Source organism: Xiphophorus couchianus, chromosome 10 (genome assembly GCF_001444195.1).
Source record: "Xiphophorus couchianus chromosome 10, X_couchianus-1.0, whole genome shotgun sequence".
NCBI lineage: Eukaryota > Metazoa > Chordata > Actinopteri > Cyprinodontiformes > Poeciliidae > Xiphophorus > Xiphophorus couchianus.
In genome coordinates, this window is record NC_040237.1 from 15,364,985 (window position 1) to 15,384,654 (window position 19,670).

General features: G+C 40.7%; 1 protein-coding gene across 1 annotated transcript; it reads right to left on the reverse strand.

Annotated features, from left to right (window-relative positions):
• Positions 1–248: 248 nt before the first annotated feature.
• On the reverse strand, positions 249–18,486 carry unc13d (unc-13 homolog D (C. elegans)). Its single transcript, XM_028029180.1, has 34 exons — positions 17,916–18,486; positions 17,090–17,116; positions 14,277–14,333; positions 14,149–14,205; positions 13,958–14,065; positions 13,824–13,883; positions 13,591–13,657; positions 11,853–12,033; positions 11,728–11,772; positions 11,572–11,643; positions 11,406–11,475; positions 11,219–11,323; positions 10,777–10,869; positions 10,591–10,691; positions 8,836–8,953; positions 8,494–8,615; positions 8,281–8,371; positions 8,139–8,195; positions 7,184–7,281; positions 7,009–7,060; positions 6,798–6,928; positions 6,224–6,341; positions 5,784–5,936; positions 4,911–5,006; positions 4,595–4,801; positions 3,546–3,620; positions 3,373–3,452; positions 3,134–3,248; positions 2,982–3,053; positions 2,748–2,831; positions 2,528–2,648; positions 1,495–1,618; positions 1,008–1,225; positions 249–431 (listed from the first exon to the last, which is right to left on the reverse strand). The coding sequence occupies exons 1-34, from the start codon at positions 17,976–17,978 to the stop codon at positions 319–321; spliced, it is 3,351 nt and encodes a 1,116-aa protein (XP_027884981.1). The 5' UTR covers positions 17,979–18,486; the 3' UTR covers positions 249–318.
• Positions 18,487–19,670: the final 1,184 nt, after the last annotated feature.

The following is a 19,670-nucleotide window of genomic DNA, read 5'->3' on the forward strand; positions in this document are numbered from 1 at the left end:
TGACATTTCAGTCTTTCAACAGTGTATAATATATATATCTCATATATATTATATATAAATGTATACATATACATAAGTGATGTTATATCTTTCTCTTGCACTGATTGGACGAACCATCGGGAAGCATGCGGACATGTAAATGTTGAAATGCAGGCGCGGAAGTGTTTTTCGGATCACTGTGATGGTCATGTTGTCCACACACAACTCATGCACCACCAGTGTTTTCTTTCTGAGTGCATTCTTTTTCGTGTCTTTTGGTACTGATCATTAAAAACAAATTGTATATTTTTGGAGGAAGAACGCGTCTCCGTGCGTTTGTCATTGCTGGACCGCCTCCTGGGATTGTTTCTCCCGTTGGCGTCGCTTCTTGACGAAAGCCTGAGCCTCTCGCTCTCCTCTCCGGGACTCCAGCAGCTTCAAGATGCTGTCCTCTGTGAACACGCAGTCAGGCGGAGGGAAACGTTAGCCGATGAAATGAAACTAAATGTCTAATTTCCCTCAGATTCTAGTCTTCGAAAAGCAATAGATCAAAAATATCTTTAAAGGGGCAGTGTTTTCCAGACGCACAGTGCAATTTCATAGCGTAATCAAGTAACTATGTTACCTTCAGTTGTTATAGAAATGCTGTATTTATCCAATATGACTTAAAAGAAATTTGACTGTCATTTAACGCCCTAAAATTGGGCCTCTGTCGCTTTAAAAAAAACAAACTCCTGTTCTTCCTGAAACTCTACTTTCTGTAAGTCATTCCAACATGGCTCCTCTAATAACCCTTCAACAATGTTTTTACCAGTTTCACTGAGAAGTAACATGTACGATGAGCTCAGCAGACGCTCAGTTCCACCAGGTGTTTGCTAATTGCTGCTGGCTAGTCTGAAGGAGCTGAGTGGGGGAAGCTGTGAAGCTTGGAAACTTCAGCATTGAGGAAGAGCTGTGTATAGCAAGGTATCCTGCCATGTTTTTTAATCCCACTCCTTTATTAAATGGTAAAAAAAAAAAGGTTTTACCATTAGGTTTAGGGTGCGTCAAAGGCAGGCGTATCTTCTCAGGTGCTGAGTCCATCTGCGAGTTGACTTTCTCTCCTTCTTGTTCTGAAACTCCAGGTACGACCTCGAGGGCCAGGAACGCCTCGCCCTCAAAGTCATCTGGCCTCAAGGTGTCGTGGTCCAGAACCGTGATGACCAAGCACGCTCCTGGAGTCCGGCACTGATCCAGCGAAACCAGGCTGCGATACAGAGAACAAGTCAGCGGGGGAATTGACCTCTAAACCAATCATTAAAGCATTAAAGAAGTAGCGAAATGTAATCTGCCAGTGGAGCTGGTAATTTTTCCATCAATATTAAGGAATTATTGACTGAAAGCAAGTTCCTATATCTGAATAAAAAGTTACTTGTACGTTAGTTTTGTCTTATTTCAACTATACCAAGATATTTGCAGTAGAAACTAGACCGGAATACTTTGTGAGATTTTATGTTTGTGCAGAGAGAGACGTACAAATCGAAGGCCTCGTCGAAGAGGGGGTTGAGATCGCAGCTTTTGTACTGGGTGCAGCGCGGCTCTATCTCGGGGAAGACGTGGTTGGGTTCCAGGCACAGCCGCACAAACGGGTCACTGAGGCCTGGCAAGCATCAAAGCACCAGGTCATGTAGGCAGGGGTCTCAAGCATTTTTCTTTATTTATGTATCGACCGTGGAAAAGTATTCACACTCCGCTCCAACTTTTTCTGTTTTGAATTTAAACATTATTGTGAAAAACCATTCATGAGGACAACCCTAAACACGCACTTGATAGTGTAAAGGTGACCTCTTCCTTGAACACATTAGGATAGATCGATGGACTATACAAAACAAGTTCATAACATTTCTTGGACAAAATTATTTTTAGAAAATGAGATCTTAGTCTGCTCAGTTCTGTCTATCTTGAGTTGTTTGAGGGCCTCTTGTCACTTTAAATTCAAATAAACTGCTGCTAGCCACGCCCCCCGCAACCCAACGTTTACACTAGCACGTGAAAATGGCTGCAAACGGATGCGCAATCATACAACCGTGCATTTTTGAAAAGCAAAGGTGGAGCCTCCTGCGCAACCGACAAGAATGCAGCAAGTGGATTCTGGATGGTAAAGTCAACAACAAAACATTTGTCTTTTCCAGTAGCCATTGCTCAGCGCACCAAACATGGCGGAGCTCGGCTTGGGTTGCTAGGTAACAACTCTGGCTCAATTAGTTTTTGAAACGGCTCATTTTTCAGTCACCAAAAAAAAACATTAACTCATTGCAAAAAAACAAACAAAACAACGGCTTGAGCTGTTCTTAGCAGCAGTAGAAATCCAAACTGAAGTACAAAACCATACAAAATGTGAATTTTGCATAATAGGTCCCCTTTAAATCTGAACATTTGACCCGGAATTGCCGTTGACAGGCTTTCCCCCCGTACAAACTCCCTGAGCTAGAGCTAGTTTACAAATCAATAATAAGGTGTTTGAATACTTTAAGGAAGCCAGTGCACAGCTGTGATTGTTGTGGTGTACCATTGGAGTCCATTGGCAGGAGGCTGACTGCATTGAGCACCTCGATGTGCAGCCTCTGGTCAGACCTCCTGTAGGATGTGAGGAGGGTGACCGCTCCATATTTTTCCCCTTGGTAATCTCTCTGCGAGACGGTTGAAGCAGAATAAAGCGTGAAAAAAAAAACTCTCACAGGAGTTATTTGGAATATCAAACATTTCATATTTTTAAATAAATAACTCACCTGCTCTGATATTTTCCTTTTAAAGAACTTCTCTATGAGCTGGTGGCTGGTCAGCGAGTGGTGAGTGAGGTGAGCCTTCAGCTTCTGTTCAAGCATTAGGAAATCACAGAAATCAAGCCTTTTCACTGCTCTACCTAATTATTATTTTTTTCAACAGACAGGCAACGGACCTGGATTGATAACATTTCAATGAAATACTAGAGAATTCAGCTGCCGGCGTCCACGGGAACTCACCTTGTATTCGTCGGAGTGCAACGCCTTCTCAGGAAGTCCGTTTCCGTCGGCGTGGAAACACTGCTCGAGACACTAAAAACAGAGGACACACGCCGTGAGGCTGCGGTAGACGACTACCAAGAGGGGAGTGAGCTCTGACGGCAAAAGCCAACCTGCAGCGTGTACAGCAGCCTCTGGCAGAACACCATGAGCCCTTCTTGCTGCAAATGCTGGTTGGAAACCTGATAAAGAATTTTCACAGAGTTTTGCCACAACGGAGTCAGGAGGCTGGTCACGGGAGAGGGGGAAAAAAAACACAACAAAAAACACAAATCGATGTTTAAAGAAATGGATCAACGGACGAAAAGGAGGCGGTTTGGCAATGTTTGACGGAGACGAGTCAGCGGAGCACCTGTTGAAGTTCTCTTGAACCAGGTTTTCATTCATGTACTTAAGCTCCTGTTCGAGGTAGCGCATTAGAGGGGCTGCAGCCTAGGAGGAGAGGAGCGACATGAAGGGAGAAGAGCAGCTGACTGTTAGAGAGAGAAATAAGAAAGAAAGTATCGTAACGAGGAGCAGACTCACGTCCTCCGTGGACTTGGAGGGAATCCTCCGCCTGGTGGACATGCTCCTGACGTGAGTCTCGATGTCTGTGTTTAACTGAGAGCGCAGACGGAGCTGGGTTTACTTTTGATTTCATTCAGCTCAGGAAGGTTAAAAACAAGCACGTTTCTTTCACAAACACTGCCTTTGAAAGCCTTTGCAGATTTTCCCCGTTTTCTCACATTAGAACCACAAACCTCAGTCTGAACTGTAGGGATGGTCAGCGAAAAACCGACAAGAAGCAGCACAAGAGTGTGAAGTGAAGCTAATGATGCATAGCTTTCCTTTTTTTAAAAATAATAATAATAATAATAATTTTCATCAGAACGGTGCGACACATATCTTTCAAGTCAAGGGACTTTGACTAGGCCATTCTGACTTGTCTTGATAAAAGGTGAACCTCCACCCCAGTCTCAGGTCTTCAGATTTCTGTCGACGAAAAGCATTTGGGACGCACCGATCCACTTATTTTCACTTCCCATCCCGATATATAACTAGCACTTTATCATTAATATTAGGGAATTATTGACTAAAAACAAACTCTTAATTGTTACTGAAAAGTTACTTGCAAGTTAGTTTTGCCTTATTTCAAGTGTACTAAGATATTTGCATTAGAAACTTGACCAAAAGTACTTGGTAAGATGTGTTTTTCCAGTGGATGTTGTCCTGAGACGATGTATTTAGGATGATGTCCAGTTTCCACTGAACAGTTGTTCTTTTTCTTTCTTTTGGCAAAACAAGATTAAATATCGCTTGTGTCAAGACACTCTTCCGCGAGTGCGCAACAATTAACTGGTTTGTCGGTAAGTTCTCACACCTGAGTCATAAATTTCTACTTTGTTTTATTTCTGAATATCAGAGAAAAGGGGTTCAAACGCAAATCCACGCCACGCTTTCAGATTCGTACTTGTAAACCTTCTACAGCCGCGATTCGTTTTCGTCACACGTCCGAATCATGAAGGACTTCATCGTGTGGGTTCGTCACATGAAGTCCCAATGGAACACACTAAAGCGCGTGACCTGCGGCGTACCTGTCTCCCCAGAGTGTCGAGCGCTGACCGGATCTCCTTGCAGAGGACGCTCTTGGCTTGCTGAAGCTGGGAATGCAGCGTGTTTTCAAACTGGCTCTGCCCTATGACGCTCTCGGTGCGGACGCGAAGGACCTCCCAGTTGAGCTGAGCGGGAAGGCGGGTCAGCACCGAGCGCAGGTGCTCCAGGTCGTTCACTACGACGCACAGCTGCAAGGGAAGGGGAAGGAGAAGAAGAAAAAAAAACCACCTGAGACACACGGAGGAAAATGTGCAGAAAGGTTTCTAAACGAACACGAGTGAAGATGTGCTCGGCTACCATGTTGATGGCAATGCTGTGGTCCGAGTTCTCAGACAGCACCCGGACTCGCTCCTTTAGGAGGTGACAGTAGTTCACTACAATCTTACAAACATCCTGGAAACATAAGTAGAAATGTACTTAATTTAATCAGTTGCATAAAACAGCTGTAAAGCTGCAGCATGTAACTTTTACAAAAACAATTTTCTTTTCTTTTTTTATTACATATTTATTAAAAATGTCACTGGTATGTCACTGGTAAATGTCACAAATGAATCTGGTATGAGACAAATAATCTACTATTGCTGTCTGAAGAAATGCGATCAGAAGCGACCAATCAGAGCCAGGAGGGGGTGTCTCAGCGCTGACAATCAGTATCATGTGCGTACTGCTAAATGTGCTAACGGCCAGCGAAACAACTTAATGTTACACAAAAACCGTTGTCGTCAATAATGAATTTTATTGGACGATAATTTGTCCCAGTAATTATTCCGTTGGACAATAATATAGTTGTTTTGAGACCATTTTCAATTAATATATTGATAATGGCTTAATAATGTACGTTTACCCTCTTAAATTTTTTTTGGCAGAACCACTCCACACTGGAACTGGAAGATACTTTAAATATCCAAAATAAAAACACAAGCAAAAACAAGAAATAAAACGGAAATAAAACCACACACAACTGGAACCATAAATAAAACGACTCATGATGTAGCTGGCTTAGTCATTGGTGGCCGACTAGCTTTAGCATTCATAGCTGGCTCCAATTGGTCGTTTGTGATGGTTTTAACAAATATGTTTTTAAAAATTTTATTTTTTTTAAAAAGCAAACATATTTCTCTTTCTATAAAGGTTGCATCCTGGTGCTTTAATAACAGCTGAGCGTTGTACCTCGGTGAGTTTGACCATGAGCATGAAGGCCTCCTCGGGGTCAGGCCACGACAGCTGCTCCCATAAGTGGCAGATTGGCTGGATGCAGGCCACCAGGTCCACGGCTGAGGAGCTGTGCTTTATGGGGACCGCGCCGACCTGCAGCGGCTGCAGCTGAGAGCACAACAAGCTGGGTTTAGTTCAGAACTGGGATATACTGTAGTTCTGCGGAAGTAGAACTAAGCTACTTCCGCTAGCAGCGGCGGCTCTCGCGTGCGCCTCCTTCTGCTCCTTTTAAAAACATTAACGTTAGCAATGTTAACGTGCTAACATTAACGTTAGCACGTTAATGTTAGCACGTTAATGTTAGCCGGTGCTAACGGCGGTCGGTGAGCGGCCGTTAGCACCGGCCACTCACCGACCGGTGAGCCATATATCGCCCACCATCAAAGACGTGTTACCTGGTCAACCTGCACCGCCCTGACCACCCGGTCCTGAGTGGTGCTGAACGCCTGGTTCAGCCAGTACGGCAGGGCGTCCCGGAAACCTTCATGAAAGTCTGTCAGCTGGAGTAATCCCCTGAAAAACAACAACAACAAAACAACATAAATATTTGTTTCATTTATCTTTTATTCTGTGGCTCAGTCTTCTTGCATAGCATTTTCTCTTTTAACTCTTGTGTTTCTAGACACCATGATGGCCTTTCTTTCAACACAAAGAGCACATGATAATAAATTGGCCGTTTACATGTATGAAAACATAAATGAAAAATCAGTACGTCACAAATCATGTGACGCACTTTTACTTTGTTTTCAACCCCCTTTACTCTGATTCCCCCAATGCAATCCATTGCAACCAGTTTCCTCCATTGCGTCACGCGATTATTAAATAGTAATAGATAATTGTGAACAAATTCAATGACAGCATAAGAATAATTTTAAAAAAAACTCTGAAGAAATTCATCTAACACCAGTTGTTAGGTTAGATTTTAAAAAAAAATAACACATCATAATAGAATCTGTGATGATTTCAGACCTTTTCTGCAGGAAGGCCTTGTCTTTGTGGATGGCCTGCAAGCTCAGGTAAACAGGAAACAGGCTTTTGGAGAGGTTCTGATCCATTTGGTCCTCCATTATGGAGAGGGTTGCTTTCACTTCCTTTGCGAGCTATGGAGAACAAGAACCGTGAAAAGTGAGGAAACGCGGCGAGTCACGTGAACTTTAGCACGTTTCCATTTGCAGCTTACCAAGGAGTCAAACTTCTGATAGACAACAGTGAAGACATCGACTTGCACAGCGCTGCGGTGAAGAGAACAACTGATCAATATCGGAGCGAAACACTTCACGCGTGTTTTATCAAAAACGTTTGGCAGATTTACAGACAGTTTTTTCAACAACAAAAAACAAAATCTTTTGTCTCACCTGAAGAAAACTCGGTTCCACACGTCCTTGTTGTGTCTTATGTCTTCCCGAACTTCCGCAATCAGCCTAGAGAGGGCGCTCCCGATCTCTGTCAGGTCCTGCGTTTCAGCAGAGTGCAGAAATTGCGTTTGCGCGGCAACACATAGTCAAGCTTCACTGCCACACTGCTCTCGTCAGATTCCGCAGATGCAAATGTGTGCTTGTTATTCAGAATAGAGATCAGTTCTATGCAAAAGTAATTCCAAAATATAGTAAAACATACTGCTTTTCATTTGTAAAAGAATGGAGAACCATCACTTCACCGCTGCTTCACAGTGACGCTGCAAAAACACAAAATCTTACCAAGTATTTAGTGCAAATGTCTTTGTGCACTTTAAATAACTCAAAACTAACTTTCAAGTAACTTACAAGTTAGATATACAAATTTGTTTTGAGACAATAATTCCTTAATATTGATTAAGATTATTTCACTTATATCAAGACATTTTCCTCATGTCATAAGTGAAATAATCTGCCAATGGAACTGGAAGCTTTTTCATCAATATTGGAGCAATTATTGACTTAAAACAATAATGAAATGTTATTTGTCAGTGTCCAAAGACATCTGCACTAGAAACTAGATTAAAAATACTCGGCAAGGTTTTGTGGTTTTGCAGTGTGTGATGAACCTTGTGCTGGTTTATCACAGAAAACTGCTACGTGATGAAATAGGCAAAGAGAAATCAAAGGGGTGTGGAGACTTTAGCAAGGCCCATTCGTCATCCCTCCTGCTCTGCATGACGGATGTTTCAGCTATCAGACAAAAGGTCATTTTAACGAGACATTATTGTGATATAAATCAGCTTGCCGTACAGCTTTAGTACATTAAAAATCCCCCTTAAAAAGAGAATGATACCAACACATTTTTATTGTGTGTATTTGAGCTTCGGTAAAGTGATGTGTCTTTTTTTTTTACCTTGGTCATCGGCTGATGCAACCCCTTTTTGATGGTAAACCACTCCTCTGTGCCTGTCTGGTATAAAAATCACTAATTTGATTTGACAAATTTCCATAAAAGTAAAAGTGAACCATAAAATGTAATTGGAAATATGCTTCACCTCTATGGCATCGTGGACGCCTTCGTGAAGCTCAAAGTTGGCCGGGTTCTGTTTCTGGAAAGCTTGAGTCTTACAGATCTGGACCAAGATCCTGCATTAATTATATATATAAAAAAAGAAGAAATCATTTATTTCATTAAATGGGGCTCATAATTAAAACATACGAGTGTGTGTGTTTTCCAGGCATACCTGACGGATGTCAGGGAGACATACCTGAGGAGTGTGTGTAGTTTCGGAGTGGCACTGGGAGTCGGGGGGAAGATGTCTCTGTATTTGGAAACCAAACAGAGTCCGTACTGCAGGAAGCCGTGAAGAGAATCCCCAAGTTCCTGTTTCTGTCAACAGAAAGAGGCGCCTTACACAACCCTCATCTGTGCTGAAATCTTAACTTCTAGTTTCCCCTGAGCTCCGACACCAAACACACGTCTGCAAGTGATAACTCAAGCAAACTACTCGTGCAATTAGTTTCTTTGTAACTTGGAAATGTGAAATCAGTTACAAATGTGCGCTAAATGTTTAAAATCTTTTCTTGTTATGTCGTGCGTGTGTACCTACCTGCTGGTAGGGAAGCTCCTGCTGATGCCAGTGGTACTCTATGCTGGTGAGCTGATGGAACAGCACAGACGAGTCCACCTCCAAGGTCTGGTACAGTTTACTGTAAGCCACCCACTTCCTGGCAGGGGTAAGCACAATCACACTTGTTAAGAGCAGGAATATGACAGAAACGCAACACATTTTATTATAGCTAAGCTCTGTTGTTGACAGGTTACTTAGAATTATTTCACTAACTGCTGCTAGTGAAGTTTTTCTTTCTTTACTTATTATTACTCTTATTATTTTAACGTTATACATATATTTTTGTCTTATTTTTATTTTCATCAACTTATTTTATTATCATTTTTGTACACCACTTTGGTGCAGTTTGAATCCTGTTTTTAAAGCGCTATAAAAATAAATTTGACATCAACATTATTTCATAACATTTTGTGTGAAATATTCCCAGCACAAGATGTATAGCAGGGGGGAAAAAAACATTCCAATTTTAAAATCTGTGATCTTAAAATAAGGATATGATCTTTTATAAAGTATCTTTTCAGGGAGCAGTTCCCGTGAAGGGAGACAAGCTAACCGTTTTTTCAGAACAGGCTCGATTTAAACAGCTCAAACCAAAACCAGTCCAGTTAATGTTATAGTAAAGCGATAGAGGTGAATTTTTGAAGTGAGCTTTCACAACCTGCGGCTCCATTCATTCAAGAACGGCCACTTCTTTGGTGTGACCTGTCCTAACAAAATGTTGCTAACTCACACATGAACTCCACGTAGCGTAGGAATAAAAGAGCATTGAAAGAAACAGCAGCCAAGTTGGCATGAGTGTGCTTGCTTACCTGCAAGATCATATGATTTACCAGTTCTCTATTTGTACAGAAATTGCGATCGAAACAAGGATCAGTTCTAATTTTTTGTGGCTAGAAGAGTGGAGACAACGTACAGTATCACTCACACTTTTTCTGTATTTACTCAAACCATTTAGGGAACACAGACGAGGGTAGGAGCATAAAACGACAGTCAAGTGGAATTTAACCCAATTCATCATGACTGCAGTGGTGCCCCCGAGAGGGGGCACAGAGGAGGCTGTGGCCCCCATTACAACATGCTGACCACCTCAGAGAATCATGTATATGTCATAGAAAGACATACATGCAAGACCCCCAAAAATAAATTAGTTAATTCATTTAAAATATTCTTTTAGCTGTGCCCTCTTAAAATGTTTTATGGCCTGGCTACCTCTATGAAAAAGTTCTGGGAGCGCTACTGCAGGGCTGATATTGAGACATGTCATAGCGGGGCAGAGATTAGTGGCTGGTTGGGTCGCGGTGAGGATGTTTCGAAATGACAGCAAAGAAACATGGTGCATTAAAGACATGTGCCTTTGTTATATTGTGCATTTACCGGTTTAAAAAGATTTTAATGTATCTACATCTTGTTAGACAGACCTTACATCAGAGCATAAAAAAGTCATTTTTTAAAACTTTTTTTTTTTTGGACATCTCTGATGAAGGCATGTGTCACAACAGTACAAGGTCAAATCAAGTGATTGATTTGTGAAAGGCCAAAGTGGCTTCAAGAGAAGTTCGTCTTTCGGCGGTCCTCGAACCCAAACCGTACGATTGCACGGCAAAAGGCGATTGCATACATCTCAAATAAATCAAATATATCCCAATTGGTCTTGGCTGACTTCGTGAAAATTCAGTACTGGCTTGACATTTTGCCTAATCACTAAACTCTATTAGAGGAAAACGTGGTGCTTACGCCAGGTCTTGCAGAAAAGGAGAGAGGTCGTTTTGCGTAGCGTAGAGTTCAAGCAGAGTCTGAGCCTCGCCACACAGCGCACCTTTCCACGGAGCAGAGCTCTGCGTGAGAAAACATCAGAATGGAGTTAAAAAAGAAGAAAGAAAGCCAGAACTCAAAACAGCACAGGGAGAAAGTGTGTTGCACCTGTTGTTTTGAAATGTAAGCTTGGACAAACTGCTGCAGAATCCCACAGTAGTTGGTGTAGGCACTGCGACCGGCGCTCAGAGTCCCGTCTCTCTGCCAATGACACAAAAACACACACAGGTTTACAGTATGTATTTTTTTTATTTCATTTAATCAGGTAAACCCCGTTGAGATCTAGATCTCATTTTCAAGAGGGACCTGAGCAAATTACCTTTTTTTTTTTTACCAGTACCTGGTAAAAAAAAAAAAAAGTATTCATAACTTCTGAAGGGTCAGATGAGAATAATTAATTAGCCTAGTTTAAAGTTTGCAGAATAGGTCATTTGATCAAATGTGAAAAAGTTCATGGGGTATAAACACTTTTGCAAAAAAATCTAGTCGCAGTTGTGCCAAATCCTACTGTATGTGGGATAACAGCTAAGATTTGAGGGAATCCGTTTACAGCTTTGTGGATGAACTGGAGGAAGAGGTGACACTGGCCGCGATTAGGATACGTCTCCGTTCTGGGCTCCAGTTTGTACCAGTTATCCTCAGTGCAGTGGAGATCCTAAATGTTATGACAGTTTGGTTTTTAAGACTGAACCGACATCCACAGTAAAATGAGGGAGTAAATTAAGCGTTTTTATTACCTGTAGTCTTAACACAATATTTCCCAAAAAGTCATCTGTGCCTTTCTCCTTTTTGGCCTCCTTGATCATCCTAAGCAGAGCATTGATTAGAAAACAGTAATACTTGCTAGGTATTATGTTTTTAGTCATTTAAAATATGTCAATTAAAAACAGAACAGTTTAATACCTTCTTAAACTATTTAAGTTGGTTTTGATCTCTTCCAGTTTCTGAGTGAGAGACACCTCTTCGTCCTTATCCCTGCAGCGGAAGAGCAGAAAGTGAACATATGCGAAAGTTTAATAAAAACTAGCAAAGCGACGCTTTTTTTCTTGCTCTTCTTACCACATTTCAAGGTGGAAAGTGGTGTTCGCCAAATGTACAAACTCTCTAAAGAAGAAAGAAATGGTAGGTGTAAAAAAAACCACTCTCTGTAATTGATCAGAAACGTGCCACAAACGTGAACTCACAGTATGAAGGTTTGGTTCCAAATGGGGTTCAAGGTTTGCTTTTTGATATCGGTTTGGTAGATTTTCTCATGTGATACTGTGCCCTTCACGACATATTTGCTGGGTTTGGCTTTTGCGCTGCTGCTCTTTTTCTCCTCCTCCTCTTCCAGGACCATCAGGAGGCAGTAAGGGTCACTAAAACCTGAAGGAAGCACATTTAAATCCTTACTTTTAAGATGAACAACAAGTTTGCCATTTTACCCTAAAGATTTAAGTGACTTTGAATGTGAAACTTGATGATGGGCTACAGCAGCAGAAGTCTGCATTCCTGTTAGCTACCAATAGGAAACTTAAATATGACCATTTAAGTATTGGGGTAAAAATTTAGCTATAACGTGGTCAGCTACATATTTTGAATTCACACCATTAAGAATTAAGGCAGCACTGAGTACAAATGGGAATCTAGCCTGGCACTAGCTAGGTGCAAATTTGCTAGCAAACTGAGCAAGATAAAACCTAGCTTTAGCACCACCAATGATAGTGTAGTGCTTAGTAGTAAGTAATAACAGTTGGCATCAACTATTTACAAGGTAAGTACCACGTTAATTAATTGTGATTCTGAGTTAGTATTAAAAGAAAAAACAGTGGAATATGCTAAACATTGTGCTAATTAACTAAAGCTAATTAACCTGTGCAAGGCAAGCTAACAGTGTTTTTATTTGCATTTTATGTATTCAAACACTAAAGGTTGTACAGCCACTTTTGGGTTAATAATTTTATGAGGTACAAAGCAAATAAACTTTATTACTTAAACATACAGCGGCCATATTGGATTTCTATAAACTCTTGAGTTAGCAAGAAGCTTTTGGTTTATTTTTTTTTATCTTGGAACGTAGAAGTTTCAACGTCTGACTAGACATTTCTTCACGTTTCTATCAAATATGCTGTGCTACATAAAAAGAAAATCCTGATTTTATTATGCGACTCATTAAAAATGTCTGCTAGAATAGTGACACTTGGAAACTCTTGGATTCATTGAGATGTTATAGAAAATTAAGCTAAAGTATACATTCGCTGAGAAAAAACATTTGAGCACTAAGAAGAAAGCTTCTGACGTGGACCTACAAGCAGACCAGATGGCTAAGACTTCATTTGTAAGAAGCCGGTAAATCTATAAACCATCACTTTAATCAGTTTACTAGAGTTTACATTTTGGGTTTGTTTGAGGCCATTTGGTCGTATCATATAAATGTCCTGATTGCATTGAAATAATGAATATAGTTTTGAAAGATTATTTTTTTAGATAATTATTTCTCTAATATCTCGTCAGGCACACGGAACCATAAACCATAAAAAAAGATTTTCTAAAAAATAAAAAAATACAAACATACAAGCCAAACTCCTAAAGATTGAACTTTAGTCACACAAAGAAGAAGGAGTCCTTCAGTACTTCAGGGGGAGGTCTCCATTCCCGACTTGACGTGGGCCAGTAATGAAGGTATACCAAGGTCATAGAAAGTTTCAAGTGATACATTTGTTTGTCCTACTTTTCCTACAGGTTTCCTTACATCTTTTAATGAGACCACAGGAAGTGGATCTCAAATGGCAATAAAGCTGAAATTAGCAAACTAACCTGTTCCAGCCCATAAAGCAGTCTGTCATTCGTCCATCCTTCCATTCATAAACTCACTTGCAGTAACTGTTTTCTTTTATGAGACCATTCTAAGAGATGCAAAGATCATTGTAGAGCAGAACTCACCACTGACGTCTTTTCCTAGAATTTCTTTAGCTTCCTTCACGGTGACCATCAGGCAGTATACCGGCGGCTGTTGGGGATTTCATGTTATGTCAGACACTTAGAAACAATGCCAATGACTCGGTTTCCTGCTAACATCAAGTTAAGATATTTCATACAAAATCTATAAATAGATGTTTGGTTCTCAAACGGTTTGTTGAATGGAAAACAAAAGCATGGTGATTTCCTTTTCTCACCTCTGTGTTCTGTACTTTCTCCATCAGAGCGATGTGCTCCTCATCTGTCATAGTGAAAGCCTGGTAGATGGAAAGGAAAGAACCATCAGTCATCAGCGTACCATGCCCTGTGCTACGTGCTAAAGGGAGATTACCTCCTTTAGGTACTGGTGGAGCTGGCTGTTTGTGAAGACCTCCGCTGACGCTGGTTTACCCATCTTATGGGCGATGGTGTACAGCAGCTCCTTATACAGCGGCTTCAGCTATGGACAGAAGTCAAACTTAGCGACGGTTCAGGTGGTGACAATACAGTTTTCCTCCAGATAAAACAAAGAGACGAGAGTACCTCCATCTCCTTGTGTCGTCTGGCTTTGGCCTCCGGATTTTCATCTTCTTTTAAATCCTGAAACGACAAAAAGAGCGGTTTGCTGCCTATAGAGGCCAAGGCTAGTCTTAAGACATTGTGTCACTCACCCTCCTGTCTCTCTGTCTCCTTGTAAAGCCGAGTTTACGTGTATGGACTGGGGAAAACTGTTGAGACAGAAAAACAGTTTCTGTCAAACTTTTAATCCTACTCCGTAACTTAAAATTGTAATCCTAAGTTTTAGGTATATTTTGTAATAGAGAGTCTGGGTTTTTTTGGAATGAGATGGTTTATTGATGAACGATACCACAGTCTCACATTATCACTGTATTTACATACCATTTAAAAATAGAAATGATAAAAATGTCACTCCACTCAAGAAGAATGGTTGTTCAATGCAGCAACACGGTTTTCTACAAAGCTGTCTGTGATTGGTTGATATCAACACAGTGGCAGGTTCCACTATCTTGCCTTTTGATGGCCAAGTCTCCTCACCAATTCAGTCTTTCTTTCTGAGGATGGCTGACAGATAACAAGCACACCGGCAGAATCTGCTGTCTGTGACAAACAATGCTCGTAATTTGTACCCATGCTAACACTTCCCTAGCGACGTAGCCCACTGTAAAGCACTGCTTTTCTGCTCGTTTGGATTGGTTATCAGAAAATTCAAAGCTCTGGCCACGCTGGTCTCAAGCCAATCTACAGGAATGGAACCATACAGACGCTCTGGACAAAACAACCTTCTTTTGCCCTAAACTGATCCAGCTACTAACTATGGCTCCTCCTCCACAGCAAGGCTAAGACAGAAGCGATAACTACATCTTCAATGCAATTTAAAATTCTTGGTAGTCTCCACTTCATCTATAGTTACGGTTAAAGTCTCCTACACTTCTATGTGTCACAAATCAAGTGTTTGGTTTTGTAGACATTGAGAAAGTGGTTATGTTCACACCACGTGTGCAGCTTATCCACCTCCTCTTCACCAAAGACTTCTAGAGATAGATGGACTGAATGTATATGTGGCTCTTCACGAAGCTCTTCACTCTATAGCAGGAGTGGGTGATCCCAGTCCTCAAGGGCCGGTGTCCTGCAACTCGTAGATGTGTCCCTGGTCTAGCACACTTCAACCAAACGGATGAATTACCTCCTCAGTGCTCTAGAGTTATTTGACTTAGGTGTGTTGAAGCAGAGACACATCTAAAAGTTGCAGAACACCGACCCTCGAGGATGGGGATTGCCTACCCCCACTCTAGAGCCACATACACCCAGTCATACATATGCAGAACGGTGTACCATACTCAAGTGCACATCAACGCATGACAGGAAGAAGCTGGAATCAAACCCACAATCAGTTTGTAAGATATCTGCTCTACTGATTGAACCACAGTGGCCCATAACAGGGACTAGCCCCCACACAACCCTACACGGATATGATCCATTAGATGATGGATGGACGGACGGACAGACATGGATGGGACGAAACCACCAACATCTGGTACCTGTCCACCTTAATTCTTACATTGAGTATAGATGTCTCTATAGTTGTGTCTTTACATATCTAATAAATCTGACATCTACTGAGCTGACTCATACAGTTCTCCTCAAATGTTTACATACCCAGGCAGAGTATTGGTTTCAATGGCTACTGCTTCTTTTCAATGCAACTTAGTGTTGAAGACCTTTATCGTTGTGTTTGCTCTTTTTTAAATCGTAATGACAAGAGAAACCACCCAACTGACTCAAACCAAATATTTGCATAACCTTGTAGAAGTGGTCTGATGCATCGCATTTATAAACTATTTGATACACGAGGGGAAAATGTGGGAGTCTGTTGAAACTGAGTCGCAGAATTGTCAACAATTTCAGCCACAACTGGTTGGAAAATTGGTCTGGATGCAGGGAAAAAAAACAATAAATATTTATCAGCTAACACACTTTAAAAAAAACTTTTTTAAAAAGTGGTGTAGCAGATTCAAGATGCCCAATAAAAGTACAGGATTCAAACCATAAAACACCAAAGTGGATAACTGATGGTGGGGGTATGTGTTAGCGCAGGAAGCACTGGAATTTTGGAGAAAATTGATGAATGCAAGTTATCACACAATACCAAAGGAGAAATTCGCAGAAGCATACCAATGATCCAAAACACTGGACCAAGCCAAGCTGTCATTGGCTACAGTAGGAAAGTCTTCTGGCCTCAGTATCATTAAATCGCTCAAACATGCAGTTCATGCAAGACCACATGGGAAATTTACAAATGTCTTATCTCAGACAAGCACGAAACACTTTCAAGCTGTCATGGTGTTAAAGGTGGAATTTATGTTATTAAGGACTTGGGTATGTAAGCCTTTGATCAGGGTCATTTGAGCGGTTCCTCTTGTCATTGTGATTTAGAAAAAGCCAACACATTAGTTTGACAATAAATAGCTTCACCCAACCACTAACCAAGAGTGTCAGGCAGATTCTTTTTTTAATCAAACCATCATTCATATCTGAAAAATGGGCCAAAAATTCAGGATATATAAACTTAGAGGCAAAACTGTACTTTTTCCATTTTGACAACAGTCGTTCCTATAGATGTTTTCTGGGTTGGGATTCTTTCTAGCCAATAGCAACGGTTCCGCCTCAATTTAGTTCTTTAGCTTTCTGTGTCGATGACCTTTGACACTGTGCGTTATTCGCATATTCTTGTAATTTTATTGCAGGACAAAAGTTACTTGGTACACAGTGAACCATTTCTTAGAAACAGACTATAGCTACGATGACTGTATGTTGTTGTTTTTTTACAGTGTATTTTTGTTTGTCCCTTAAAGTGTTGTTTGTCATCTGTGGGAGTCAATCAAACGTCTGTTTAACTTAGTATGACCATCCACAATCAAAGTACTCATGAACTACTGTTTAAATGTCCTCTCATCTTACTTACCTGCCTGTGTCTTGATGCGCCATCTTCCTGAAAAACAATAACAATGCTCATAGAAAAATTTCCTGAAGCAGCTAAAATCAGAAGAAATTGAGGTTCACAACATTTTGTTGCTACACGTGTCCCTGCTTTAAAAAGTAATCAAGTTATTCTCATGTTTCTAATAATGCCTCCCTGTCAGAGAGGCACTTCCTCTATGGTTGATTATGAAAATGACATGAAGGCGACCGCGAGGGGCCTTAACATTCAAATCGGGGGGGAAAAGTAAACAGCTGAACTGAACGGGAAATCTCACATTGGAAGTATAGATATGCAAACACGCTTGGACGCAGCCTCTTCATGCACATGCCGTAGCAAAAACAGCTGCCTCAGAGTGTTTTCCACAAAACAACAAAAAGGTCTTTTAACTCATCAAACGGTGTTCTCCTTCAGATGAGTTAGTAACAGAACAAAGCAGAAAGTTTGAAGAGACACAAATGAGATTTGTTTTACAGTGTCTGACTTAAATATACATCTAATAGCCCGGTGAATAATAGTCATCAGACCTTAAAATAGCCATCAGGAGGCGATGACTCAGTGTTTGGACGTTTTTATCATCGAGTTTTATCAAAGAGTACAATTTGCTCAGAAATATCACCTGAAAAAAAGTGACTAAAACTGAAAACCAAAAGAAAATCTTTGGGTAACAACGTTGTTAGAGGGCTTGATCGCTTTGATCAGCATCAGCTCTCAGCCCCAACCACCCAGTTGGCAACTGACCCACTGCTGCAAAACTGAGACACCATGTTAAACACATTTCGGCTTTGTTAAAATGAGTTTTTTTTTTTACCTGTTCAGGTGTTTGCAGTAAGTTCTCTCCTTTTCTGGTGTTCTGCCCACTTTGACCTGCCATGGTGATGCTTCTATCTTATCACCAGGCTCCTTCCTGGCGAGCTGGCGTGCTCCGTGTGCGAGTTATGGGGAAGCTGTGTGTGTGCGCGCGCCGCGTTTCGATGTACTATCACACAGCAGCCGGAAGTCATCACTTCCTGTTAAGGCTGGTAACGTCAGTGACTGCTGTGACTTAGGAGTTTGGTTTTTTTTTTTTTTGTTTGTTTTGTTTTCTTCAGCCAGCGCTCTCCTTCATCTCTAAATCGGAAACTACAGAGCTCGATTCGCTTTGCTTGCACATAAGAAATCAGCACTTGCAGATTCACACCACTGACCTGCTGGCAATTGCTCGTATTGTAGGAAGGTTCAACTGATGACTCTCCACCACAGATGAAAAACTTGTCTCACACAAGATTACATAAAGCTGAAGGAGGAGCTGTCCGTTACACCAGTTGGTCCACAGGACAGTGAGGAATTGAAATTTGTCAGTTATCTTAATGATTTTCTTCCTCTTTTTGTTGACTAATTTCAGATAATTATCAAAAATAAACAGAAGATCTGTCGATTTCCAATACTTGCTAAGGTTTTTTTTCTTTTTTTGCATTTTAATGTGTTAAGAAGTGGTTCATAATTCTAAAGTGGAATAAAATAATTTTGTTTTATTATTATTATTGTTTAAGTGTGTATTGTCTAACTCCTTTAGACAATACCTGTCATTAGGTCTGGTCATTTATATTCCATTCAAGTTATTTATTCGTCTCCATTTGCGGTTTTAGAATTTCTTTCTTTTTATGTGATGTCTAAATTTAGCTACTTTTGTTTGCATATATTTCTATTTTTATTGCATCTTTCTTTACTTGTGTTCCTTTATTTTTAAAAAAAATTATCTTATGTATTAAATGAACTTACCTTTTCCTTCGCCCTGTTACGTTTTCCCACAGCATGATGCCGCCACCTTCATGTTTTGCCACGTAGCTGGTGTGTTCAGGGTGTAGTGCTTGCATGTAGGGAAATAAAATGTCAAATTTTGGTCACATCTAACCAGAGCACCTTCTTCCACATGTTTGATGTGTCCTCCATCTTGTTTGTGGAAATCATAACTTATTCACCCATCAGATCTCTGCAATAGTTTCCAAGTTCGCATGGACCTAATGGCTACTTCTCTGATGAACTTTAGAAGATATTTAAAGTTTGGGATTATGTTCTGTAACCTCCACCTTCTTTAGACTTTGCCATAGCTCTCTTTCTTGACATATGCCGTGTTCCTTGTTATTTATGATGCTGTTTGTTCACCAATATTCCCTAACAAACCTCTCAGGCTGACACAGAACAGCAGGATTCATAATGAAATTACATTTCACACAGATGGATTCTACTTATCCATGTAACAATTAGGCAATTAGTTGCGTTGGAAATTATTTAGGGATAACAGAGTTAAAAAGGCTGAACTTCTTTTTTTAATTATTGCTTTTCTTGTATTTGTTGATGTTTCCGGATCAAATCGGACAAAGTTCAAGGCATAAAAATAAATACAACGCAGCTTATAGCTCAGTGAGGAGGGTGTGTAAAACCACTTCCTCATTTAATGTAATTACACACTTCTGGAATTTTCCAGAAGTGTTTTTTTTTTGTTTTTTTTAATTCTTATTGCTAGAGTGTCACTGAACCCACCTTGATATTGTGCAGAATCAGTGGCGAAAGACGAAAGTTCCTT

Excerpts from the sequence above, each read along its gene's own strand:
- unc13d (XM_028029180.1), bottom strand. The coding sequence starts at position 17,978 with ATGGCAGGTCAAAGTGGGCAGAACACCAGAAAAGGAGAGAACTTACTG. Across the intron at positions 7,061-7,183 it reads TGGAACCGAGTTTTCTTCAG|CGCTGTGCAAGTCGATGTCT; the intron begins GTGAGACAAAAG and ends TCTTCACCGCAG. Across the intron at positions 1,619-2,527 it reads CCTGCCAATGGACTCCAATG|GCCTCAGTGACCCGTTTGTG; the intron begins GTACACCACAAC and ends GATGCTTGCCAG.